General features: G+C 47.1%; 1 protein-coding gene across 2 annotated transcripts in view; it reads left to right on the top strand.

The window, feature by feature from the left end:
- Nucleotides 1-12,412, top strand: part of INTS9 (integrator complex subunit 9) — a 93,333-nt gene extending 80,921 nt beyond the window's left edge. For both annotated transcript variants that reach the window (XM_006153203.3, XM_027773720.1), the window contains 6 exons: nt 1,456-1,627; nt 2,667-2,791; nt 6,548-6,715; nt 8,541-8,639; nt 9,746-9,883; nt 11,720-12,412. In XM_006153203.3, coding sequence (XP_006153265.1) covers nt 1,456-1,627; nt 2,667-2,791; nt 6,548-6,715; nt 8,541-8,639; nt 9,746-9,883; nt 11,720-11,896 — 879 coding nt within the window. In that variant the 3' untranslated portion in view covers nt 11,897-12,412. The remainder of the gene's footprint in view (nt 1-1,455; nt 1,628-2,666; nt 2,792-6,547; nt 6,716-8,540; nt 8,640-9,745; nt 9,884-11,719) is intronic.

Below are 12,412 nucleotides of genomic sequence, written 5' to 3' on the forward strand. Positions count from 1 at the left end.
ACAGTCCCTTCTCCTCCATTCTCCTCTTGGGATCTTGAGCATGGATGCACATGTGCTCAGCATGAGTTTAAGCCACTGGGTCCGGGACCTGAGGCCGAACATCTTTTCCTGTGCTTATTTGCCATCTGCTGTCTTTGGTGAGGTGCCTATACATGTCCCCTGCCCACTTTTAAATCAGATTGTGCATTTTTTCTCTATTTTTTTAGATGCACATAGGTAATATTTTAATGGCTCCAGTGCAAGAGAGGATTTCTTCAAAATCAACTACAGTCATACACTGCATGACATTTCAGTCAATGAAGAACCACATACATGAAGTCAATCCCTTAACTTTTTTTTTTTTGGAGAGGTTTTTGCTATAGGGCATATGCACTCACCAGAAAGAGAGAGAGAGACAGAAAGCGAGAAATCACCCCCTAGGGAGGATGGCTATGCTGCAATCCCTTCTCCTCCATTCTCCTCTTCGGGTCTTGGGCACGCACACACACGTGCCCGGCATGAGTTTAAGCCACCGGGTCTGGGACTCAAATTGCGGTCGACTACATGTGAGTCCAGCAACATAGTCATTACACCAACTGCTGGTCCCTTTTATTTAACACTTCAACAGAGGTGAAAAATTCCTATGACCTTGGGATGCCATAGACTAGTGACATCATAGTACATAGCACATTGCTCACTGTGTGGTGATACTGGTATGAACCTACTGCTCTGCCAATGGCCTAGAAATATAGTTACTTATATACATGATACGTGGTAGTGATAATAAACACCCATGCTACTGGTTTATGTGTTTACTGTACGTTTTATTGTAGGTTTTCAGTGCGCTCCTACTTACTGAAAAGTTGACCCTAAAATGATGCTGTTATACAAGCAGCAGCCTTATATGTTTCGTGTTTACTGCTTTTTTTTTTTTAAAAATTTTTTAAAATTAATTTTATTTATTTTAATTTGGCCAGAGAGGGACAAAGAGAGAGGGGGAGAGAGAGAAAGTGAGAAAGCAAGCCACTGGGTCCAGCACTCGAACCATAGTCAGCCATGTGTATGTGTGTCCAGTGCTTTAATCACCATGCCACTGCCGGCCCTGTTTACTACTTTTTAAAAATGTCTTCTTCATGTTGAATTATTGTGTATCTCCATAGCACACAATATAGGCTTTCAAAAACATGCATTACATTACCATCGAGTCAAGGATATCACCATACGCATCTTTTCCATCGCAACTTTACTTTCTTATGTCTGTCAAGTGCTTTCTCCCTAAGCCCCTCCTGCCCACCCCACGTTTTCTTTTGGTTTTCTTTCTGTCAGGCGTGTCTATTTTAAACACCTTCTCTTGGTCTGAGGCTTGTCGTCGTCTCTGTATTTTTGTTTCAGTTCTGCACAGCCTCCCACGTGTCGGCTCCTCCTCTAGCCTAAGCATGCTGACATCTCTTCATCTGCTTTTTGTGTATATTCTAGCTCATTCAGACCAATAAGCTGAAGCACTACCCCAGCATCCACGGAGACTTCAGCAACGATTTCAGACAGCCCTGCGTGGTGTTCACCGGACACCCTTCCCTCCGGTTTGGGGATGTGGTCCATTTCATGGAGCTCTGGGGAAAATCGAGTCTCAACACTGTCATATTTACAGGTAAATGAACAAATAAAACCCTGCCCTTCCTACGGGTGCCATTAGCGAAGGCACCTACAAGGTGGAGACCCAGCAATGTATTTTACGGTGAGGAATAAATACGAGCATTACTCTGCTGTTAAGTACCAAAGAATAGCAGAGCTGTAAGCCCAAGAGCAAAGGAGGCTCGTACTAGGAGATAACCGTATCAGACGGCTTTTATGTCTCTTTTGAAGATTTTTGCCCTAAGACAGAATTCTACTGAACTGCTTTCTGATAGGTTTTTTAAAGCTGTTTCAAAAATTGCTTACAGGAACTGGTCTTATTTTACCCTTTAGGAATTATTTACTGAGCTGGATCTGTCTCCTTTTATTATAGTTTACTCTGGCTTCCACTTTTTATCTTGGAAGTGAACCCCTTGGAGGAAAACAAATCCCTTAATAAGGTCAAGTAGGGGATTTACTCAAATAAGCCCTACTTTTTTATTTTATTTATTTATTTGTCAATTTAAAGTCTTCACACAGCTTTGGGTTTGGGGAGTCTTATAGGCTGTGAAGTACAAAACCTTGATCTGAAATCTGGCTCCACCTGCTGGGACCTCAACTGGGTGCCCACGCCAAGACTCACTTCCTCCTTGTAAGTGGGCCGTTGATGACCAGTCCTGGGCGTGCCCTGGGCCCTTTAGGAAATGCCCTGTTAGGTACTTAGGGTTGCCCCTGGCACATGACAGTGATTGAGAAGTTGCCACTTGCTTTTCCTTTTCCGATTTTTTTTTTTTTTTAATTTGCTAGAGGACACATGCGCTTGCCAGAGGGAAAAGGGGAGAAGGCACCTCCAGGGGGATGACCACACCTCAGTCCCTTCTCTGTTCTCCTCTCAGGATTTTGAGCATTCATGCATCTGTACCCTGTGTCTGGCATGCTTTTCAAGTTGCCAAGGTCAAGATTCAAGCTGTGGTTGGCCCTGTGTGACTGGGCTCCCAGTGCATGGATGTAACCACTTCCGCTACAGGGCTGGCCCATACCTGCAGTTTTAAATTTCTGTTTTGTACTTTCCTTAGAACCGGACTTCTCATACCTGGAAGCACTGGCTCCCTATCAGCCCTTAGCCATGAAATGCATATACTGCCCCATTGACACGCGACTGAATTTCATCCAAGTATCAAAACTGCTTAAAGAAGTGCAGGTAAGTTATGCCGGTGTCTGTGCGGGTGGATACCGCTGCTGTGAGGGGATGGGTATCTAGCTACATTTGAGTTTTCATCTTACTGCGTTCCCAGACATGTATAGAACGCTAGTACATATACTAATCACCCTTCAAACTTAAAGTAACGATATCTATATCCTGAAAGATGATTCCACTCTGAAGAAACAAAAAATGGAAGGAAATGGAAACAAGCAGTCTGGTTTGTTTTTTTGAGAAATTTTTGCTATAGGGTGTGGTGCTTACCAGAGAGAGAGAGACAGACAGAAAGTGAGAAATCACCTCCTGGAGGGATGGCCACCATGCAATCCTTTTCCCTCTGGTCTCCTTTTGGGATTTTGGGCACGCATGCATGTGCACTTAAGCATGAGTTTCAAGCCTCCGATTCCAGGGCTCAAACCACAGTTGACCAGTAAGAGTCCAGCGATGTACCAATTCACCATCTGCTGGTTTCAACAGTCTATTATTTTTGATGAGGACCATCTGTGTCTACTTAAAAGCAAATCAACCCTTCTACCCTCTCCCTAAAAAAATTTTTCTAAAAACAAATTCACCAGCTGAAAGGCAACAATTAAAACACATAGAGGGCCCTCTTGAGGCATATGGGCCAGTACCGAACAGGGTTTGGTTTGTTTTGTTAGATATTTGTTTTGGTTTGAACTTTAATGTTCATCAGTTTCATTTGCGTCTTCTGCCCTAGGGAAAGGGCACTAGTTGGGGTAAATGACAGACAAAAGAAAGACTGCACAGAGGGAGAGTGTGGAGAGAGAACAGGAACAGAGCAGAACCACGCTAGGTCAGCTGCCCCTGCTGGTACGGTTTTGAGCAGTTAGGCGTGGGAAGGCCAATTGGAATTGGCTGGGAAGGTAGAAGAGACCAGGCGAAAGGAAAACATTTTTCCATTGCCTCAGTGTTTTCCAGAGCTTAAATGAGTCATAAAGTGCCCTACTTTTGCCTTTTTTAAAAAATTTGCCAACAGGTACGTGTGGTTATTGAAGAGAGAGAACAAGAGAGCATCCTCTGTTGGGAATCATCATGTTGCAATCCCTTCATCTTTCCTTCCTTTCAAGATTTTGGCCACCACCCCCAACCCCCTCCACACATACACACACACATACCTGGTGTGTTTCTCAGGCCTCCAGGTCTGGGACTTGAACTGTGCAGTTGGCCATGCAGAATCCAGCTGTCGTAAACACACCATGCACTGGCTGCCCCCACCCCCACCCCGACAGTATCTCACTGTATCATCATTCTTCTGTCTCAGCCTCTGGAGTAGTTGAGACTATAGGCACACACGCCCACCCCAGTCTTTACAGTGAGCCAAGAACTGAACCTAGGTCTCCCTTGTGAACAACAGTGTCTGACCAGCACTCACCACCATGGCTAGGCCACCTCTTGCCTCCTCATCTAGTCATTTACTTACCAAGATACGATTAGCTCCCTTCATTTCTTGGCCTGGATTAGAAGTTCTCTTTTCTCCTCTTCATAAAATCTTTGACCTCAGGATGAGAGGCCCTCACACAGATCTCTACGGCAGAGCAACCAGAAACAGGAAGCTGAAAAACCTAAGGAATGCAAGCTGAAAAACCTCAGGAATGCTGTAAGAGCGGGTTCTGGTGTCACCAACTTGCTCAGCCTACAGAGAAAGAATATGGCCTTTCTCTTAACATGATGAGGGCAGACTTGGGGCCTGTCTGACTGATTTAGTGCCCCACTGTGTGCTCATCTACCTGCTAGAAGAAACGGTTACTAGCCTTTTGCTCTTCATTACTAAGGAACTGCAAACCTGCTCGCTACACCAGCAGAGCGCTCCTTTCTCCCTTCACAGTGTGCTCACTCATGTTGGAAACTGGAGCCCCCCGTGGCTGACCTCTGCTCCAGAGAAGGAAACGGGGCATCCTGAGGCCATGGCTGTGGAGTCCCATGGCTTACTCTTTTCGGCTCTCAGAGGGCACTGTGCTCACCAGAGACCAAGAGGGGGAAAGGACCTCCCCAGGGTGGGCTTGGTCACAATCCCTTCTCCATTTCTCCATCCTGTTGGCATTTGGGGCACACACACACCCAGCATATGTCTTAAGTCACTGGGGTTAGGATGCAAACCATAGTTTGCATTTGACTCCTTTAACTACCAGGGCTGGCCCCCAAGTCTGATGGCTTTGGGACAATTATGAAGTACTTAATCAGGTCAGGAAAAGAAGAAAAGGCAGCTGGGAGAGGACAGGGCTTAGCCCGAGAATTAATGCTGTTGTAAACCCAGCCAAGTCAGCCTGTTGGAAAAAGCCTTATTGTTCAAGGAACTTGTGGCTTGGGCCAGACCCAAAGCAGGGATAACAGAGTGACCCTGTGGACTACCACCATTACTTTAAATTGGGTAGTATTTGTCCATAGCAAACAATGGCTCACTAATTTTTTTTCTCTCAAAGTAATAGGCATTTTATTTTAAAAATATCCTATCTCAGGCTAGCCCCGTAGCATAGTGGTTAAGGGATGCTTTATCCCACACGAGTGACCACATAGTTGGAGTCCCAGCTCTGCAGACATGAACAAACATTCCAGATGTGTAGGTATACGTGCCCCAAATCCTGATAGGATGGAGAAATAGAAGAGATGAGATTGCGGCGTGACCACGCCCCACTAGGGGGGTCCTCGTTTCCTCTCTGTCTCTCTCCTCCCTGAGTGCAAGCAACCTCTGGCAATTAAAAAACATACCATATCATAAGACAAGTTAATCACTTGCCTTACAATGTGTACCAGATGATTGATATTTTTTATTTTAATTTTATTTTTTATTGTTGTGTTTTAATTTGGAGTAGGGCACATGTGCTCACCAGAGAGAGGGTAAGTGAAAAAGCAAGCTGCCAGGTCCAGGACTCAAACCACAGTCAGCCACATGGGAGTCCAGCATCCTAACCACGACGCCATCTGCTGGGCCTCCAGATGGTTTTAAGTACTAGCAAAAGGGAATGAAAATATGTCAAGCAAAAATCCAGCATATTTAAATTTTAAGACAAAAAAAAAGTTCACTCTGATTTTTTTCTATTTTTTTTATTATTATTCATACATTAAATTCACTAGACATCATTTAGGTTGTGAAGAGACTTTACCCAGCATGATTTCCGCCTCAGTCCAGCCCAGCTGAGACTATTATACCCATCCTCGTCAACAGACAGTAAACCTTACCTGTGTCCCCCAAGTGTCTCACCTCGCCACTTCCCCCCAAATTTCCTTTCCTACACTCTCCCCCTCCCACACTCTCTTTCTACTTTGTCTCTAGTGTCCACTACAATTTTTAATACTTTTATGCTGACTGTCCACACTCTGATTTTTTGCCCTACACAATTGAACATATTACTGACCGATGGCCAGAGCTAAGTACCGGTCAGCCTGCAGGTTTCAGAAGAAACTCCAAACCCAGACTGAACCAGTGCAGTTCTTGCCCATCAGCCCAGAGCCTGTAACAGCTGATGGACGGTAAATGTTATCAGACTGTGCCCTCAAGGAGTAGATTTCCTGGACATCACCGTGAACGTTACATAGTGAAAGAGAATAAAACAAATGCACGCTGAGGCAGTTACTCCCTTGGTCGTCAACGTGGCCATAGTTCAGGGACTTTGAAGGCTGTTCGAAATGGCCTAAACATGGAGAGCTGGCACATCCGGGAAGTCAGAAGCAGGCGGAGGAACAGGTCTTGTGAATGAGCCACTGTTTCACCACCTCCTCCCTCTCTCACCTCCGCAGCCCCTGCACGTGGTCTGTCCTGAGCAGTACACTCAGCCACCCCCAGCCCAGTCCCACAGGATGGACCTCATGATCGACTGCCAGCCCCCAGCTATGTCCTACCGGCGGGCTGAGGTCCTTGCCCTGCCCTTCAAACGTCGCTATGAGAAGATCGAAATCATGCCGGAGGTGAGCTATTCTCAAGGTGAAACTCAGGGTTTCCATTTCAGTTTCTTAAAGAGTTCCCCAGAGGCAGCTCTCTTTGAGGATTGGGTTAAATATGAATGAACCAAAGAACATGGAACCTTAAGCAGGTAACTTGGAAAAGGTGGGATGTTTAAGTCTGCTTGTTTTTCAAGTAATGTGCACATGCATGTCGTAAAGAACAAAAAATTAGAACCCCAAAGGGCTTTTATTTGTGGGTTATATCTCTTGATATTTAGAGAGACATTTAGAAAATCATTCATTCATTTTAAAATAATATAGACACATTACATGTTAACATAACTAAGGATAAAGACATAGGCAAACTTAGTCCCAGTCCCAGAAAGAACTCCGTTAAGATTTTTGTGTAGTTGGTTGCCTTGTCTGTGTGTGTCTGTCTGAGTGGAGTCATACCTCAAATACTGTCTTTCTCATCCACCACTAAATGTGCCATTTCAAAAGCTTCAGTTTCAATAGCTGCATCATGGGCTATCATAAATATATTGTAACTTATGTAACTGTTCTTTTATTGGTAGACATTTGTTGGTTTTTCTATATTGTAAATAACACCGTCAGAAATATCCTACCATGGGGGAAGGGGAGGGAAAAGAAAAAAGTAAAGAAACATCCTTTTACATAAATATTTGTTGATATAGGTTTATTTTCATGGGAAATTTTTCTGAAATTGGAATTTCTAGGTCAAAGATATTTATGGCTCTGGGTTCTATATTGCCAGCTGGTCTAGAAAGAGCGTAACAGTGTCTACTCCCACAGAGGGCTGGAAACAGTCCTCTCCTCTGCATCCCTGCTGACATTGGACATTATTCTTTTTGTGTTATTTTCCAATTATATTCAAGAATTTTTCATTACATAAGTGTACATCGATACCTCGTTTTAAGCTATTTGATTATTAATAGAGGTAACTGCCTCAACCCAGTTTGTTAGTGATTTCTTTTGCCCTTAAAATGAACATTATGAAAAAGAAACTTTAATCACATTTAAATCCAAACCTTTCAGGCCCAGCCATGGCGGCATGATGCTAAGACTCTGTTCTGCAGGGTAAAACCACACGGGAGGCCTGGGTTCAATTTCCAGTCTACCCTAAAGGCGAGGCACAGCGGCACGTGCCTGTAACCTCGGCAGCCTGGGGAAGTGGAGCAGGAAGGTCGCAAGCTCAACGCTGGCCAGGGCAACATACTAAGACCCTCTCTAAGGAGAGGGAGGGGAAAGCCAGCTTGTCCACCCCCTTGCCTTCTGTTTTACTTTTCTCTTTAATGGGATTGATAAAGATTTCCATGTGCATGTGTGTGCAATAACCTTTTTGTAATAAAAATACATCTATGTTTATCTCTCCCATAAGTGAGAGGTGGTGGGGCTCTCCACCTCTAGCTCGGCCAGCCCTGGATCATGGGCAAGCCTGCCTGGTGTACTCAGGGAGGTCTCTAGACCCTCACCGGGAACTCTCCCTCTTAGGTCACCCTGCAGAGCGTGCCACCGTGCCACTGTCCAGCCCCAGGTTTCTTTTTTACCTTCTTTCTTCCTTAAAGCTATGTGAGCATTTCAGACTGTAATAATGTAAATGAAAATTCAAAAGAAATGAAAATCAGTAATAGCAATCATTAACAGCTCAGCATTACGACACTTGCTGGGACACACGGTACCTTTCCTTCTAGGCCCGGCAGGCACCTGCTGCTGTAAGCCTCGTGGTCGTGGTGCTCTGAGCCTCGAGCTCTACCGGAAAGGCAGGTTCCACAGCTGCAGCGCCCTCTTCCCTCCCTCAGAGTGCCTGACTTCCTGTCATTTCTTCCAGCTTGCAGATTCCCTGGTGCCCATGGAGATCAAGCCCGGCATCTCCTTGGCAACCGTGTCAGCCGTGCTGCACACTAAAGATAACAAGCACGTGCTTCAGGTATGGTGGGAGCAGCTGGGCTGGGCGGGAACCTCCGGACCTGAGAGCAGCAGCACCCCTCCATTTCGAAGGGCCCTGGGGCCCCGGCCAGTTCCTGGGATGTCCCTTCCTGGAGACCAGGCCACTTAATGGGTTGTATTTGAAGCAAAGAGGGCACGTCACGTGAATTCTTTACTGCTGATTTCTCTGGCCACGTGCCTGAGAGCAGAGGGAAGATAAATGAGCTCAGTCCCACTAAGTGCTGTTGGCAGCCCTGATGTAGCATGGCTTCCGCAGGCACATGGCTGAGACAGCATTTACTGAGCACCGCGGCACAAGGTGGGTGCTGTGGGGAGACATGAAGAGTAGCAGACCTAGAAACCCAAAGCGCGTGCATGAGGCCCTGAAGCCCCAAGAGCCGGGCACGCAGTAACTGCCGCACACAGGCGGGACACGCTGCCCCACGGAACTTCGGCCTCCCAGGCACGGTGCTTGTCTCTTTAGAAGAATTCCTTTCAGATTGTGACTGCTGTCTCCATAGCCACGTGTCATTTTACTGAAAACTGCCGCCCGGGCTTAGATCGTTAGGCTGTGCTGGGGCCTTAGTGTGCATTCGGTGCTCTCGCAGTCCTCAGAAAATGGTCACCATTTTATAGGCAGTTTCTCTGACCTTCAGTTTCTGACAAAGACCCCACAACCAGAAGAGCAGAGCTAGGATTTGCGCCCCTGGTGCCCTGCTGCTGGGCCATTGCAGTTCCTGCACCTGCCATGACAGTTCCTTGTGAAGAACTTACTCAGCAGGTACTGAGTGGAATCGATTAAAAATGTAAAAACTGGATCTTGATAAAAGCCAGCCATCTTAGCCAAATGAGATGTCGATCCCACGTGGCTAGTTCGTGTCATGAAGAGCAGCAGATAGAAACTTCACCAGCAGTGAGCCTGAACTCAGTGGCTGAGACTTTTCACCCCAGGGGTGACTCCAGGCAGGGCCGGCACCCTGAAGCCCCCGGGTCAGGGAAGAGGCTCCCCCCGACAGGATAGGTTTGCTCAGGTTCAGTGTGGGCTGCTTCGGCCCTGTTACCGCAGAGGACGCCCTCGAGGCAACCCACACCTTCATTCTGCTCCAGCCCCCGCCTAGGCCCACCCAGCCCACAAGTGGTAAGAAGAGAAAGCGCGTGAGTGATGACATCCCCGACTGCAAAGCTGTGAAGCCTCTGCTGAGCGGCTCCATCCCGGTAGAGCAGTTCGTGCAGACCCTGGAGAAGGTGAGCCAGTTAAACTCGTACCACCTTAACCTCCTGTCACCTCAGGCTTCAAGAAAAACAGGTTGCTGCTTTTCACTGAGCCCACTGTCCAAGCTGCTCTCCCATGGCCTCTGCTAAGTCCTGCCAGGGCCTGGAACTTGAGAGAGGGTTACAGTGAGTTGAGCAAAGAGAACCTTCCTTCCAGACGCCCCAGCGGGCTCTTCCACACCAGGCCCGACCCTCCCGTCCACTCTGGGTAGCTAGAAGAATGCCTCCAACCCCCATGGCCTTGGGACTAGACTGAAGGAATGCTTTTCTCCAAAAATACAGACCTGACAAGTGGGGCAGGGTAGGAAGGGCCAGGATAAAGAAGGGCCCACGCTGCTAGAGCCTCCCTTTTCCACGTGACCACTCACTGTCAGGTGACCCGGTCTCTGAGTGTCAGGTGGGCATGGAGGGAGTAAAGAGCGGGAGAACAGGTCCTTCCCTTCTGTCTCCGTGCCCCTTCCATGCCCTGGGCCCAGTGACTGCTTTTCTGAAAGAGGAGAGAGTTTTTTTAACTATGATTAAAAGGGGGAAAAAAAACTAACCTTCGTTAAAAGTTTTGTAATTTTTGGCTTTAGTCACGAGACCAGGTGTCCCTGTTTCAGTGTTAGGATTCCATAATCCACAATGGGAAGGAGGAGGAATTGGCTAAATACTATCCATGCCTCTTTCAAAAAACTGCAACTATAATAATTACAAAAAAAAATTTCCACCAGATGTGTTTTTTCCCACCTTACCAGCTCTCAGCCACGCGTAGCTCTCCTGACGCTCCTACGTGTCACGCGGGCGGACATATTGGCCCCGCCTTCCTTGCAAGGCCCCTGCCCCCTATCAGGGAGCCTCAGACTGACTTTGGAAAAACGTAACAAATTTGCTTGCACAGAAAGACCTGCACCTGCCCGACTTCTCCAGGAATGGGCCCCTGAGTGCTGACTTGGAACGTGCTCTCGGCCTGGTCCCTTCCTGCAGAACTGGCAGCACCTGCCAGAACCACCGGGGCTTCTGTAACTGAGCGCAGCTGTTCTCCCTGCCGCAGTGCTCTGCACCCATCTCATGTCCTTTTCAAGAAATGTCTTCTTTCCACGTCTCTTCTTTTTCAGTTCGGTTTGACTTGTAAGAAAATTCTGTAGGTGCTGGCAGGTGGTGTGGTAGTTAAGGGCGCTGACTCCCACATGGGCCACCGCGGTTCAAGTCGCAGACCTGGCAGCTTGCTTTCTCACTTTCCTTCTCTCCCTCCTTCTCTGGTCAAATTAAAAATAAAGCTAAATAACTCCTTTGAAAACAAAGTTCTATAATTGGCACTAACTCAAAAAATAGTTGCTGTGCTGCCTCATCTCCCCACCCCTTGGGAGGGACTTGCCCAGTCCCAAGGTGAGTGGCATTTGCTGTAAGAAATGGCATTTTCCTGGGGTCAGAGAGGTGAGACTTAGAATGGAGCTTCATTACCAGAAACATGGGCCTGGCCCTAGGAACAGGTAGAGTTCAGCTCCCGGGCTCCTGAACAGGGAGCCTGCACACGCTCCTCAGTCAGCTCACAAAAGCCTAAGCAAGGTGTGGAAATTCTGTCATGTCTTCCATGAAATTTCACATGTTTGCGAGCCTCTTTTAAAGTAAGTGAAACTTGGCTTGAACTGTTTGCTATACTAGGCCCTATTGCTAGTACATTAAGGTGTGTTGAAAATGTCCGTTTCTACAATGGTCACTTCAGTTTAGGAAAGATTTTCTTTAGAGCTCTGTTACGAAATATCTTCTCATCTGCCCTTGCTGCTTAGAGTACCCGTCATTGTCCGTCTTTCTTTTCTTTGCAAACAGCATGGCTTCAGCGACATTAAGGTGGAGGACACACCCAAAGGCCATATTGTCCTGCTCCAGGAAGCTGAGACACTCATCCAGATCGAAGAGGATTCGACCCATATCATCTGTGACAATGACGAGATGCTCAGGGTTCGACTTCGGGACCTCGTCCTCAAATTCCTGCAGAAGTTTTGAACGTGCGATTTCACTTCCTGACATCCCGCCTCCTTCACTCGGGCTGCCCAGCACAGGCCACCTGAGGAAGGGCATGAGAGGCTGCCGGCTTTGTCTCCAGGTGTCCCCTGGCTCTAGGAAGAGATGGCTCTGGAGGGAAATGATCTGGAGTTCTGGCTAAGCTCTCCTGTTCTGTTTTCCTAGCACTGCTTCAGGTGAGAATTGCCCTCTGAACTTCAGACCCATTTTCCTCTCTTCCCAGCCCTGGCTGTCTTGAATAGCTGAGGGGCAGCAGGAGCCTGAGTGAAGCAGCCTTGCCAGAGGCTACTGGTGGACGGAAGTGAAAAGGTGGCTAGCCTGTTGTCTTATGTGGCCAGCATTTTATTCCTGCTTCACAGCCTTGGGCAGAAGAACTGGCTTTGATTTTAAGTACTGCACCTAAGAAAAGGCATCCTAGAAAAAGTAGGAAAATAAACCCACCATCTGCCTTTTATACTGTGAGCCCATTTTGTTAATAAAAACTTATTTTTTTATAGA

Source organism: Tupaia chinensis, unplaced genomic scaffold, assembly GCF_000334495.1.
Source record: "Tupaia chinensis unplaced genomic scaffold, TupChi_1.0 Scaffold000366_1, whole genome shotgun sequence".
Lineage (NCBI taxonomy): Eukaryota > Metazoa > Chordata > Mammalia > Scandentia > Tupaiidae > Tupaia > Tupaia belangeri.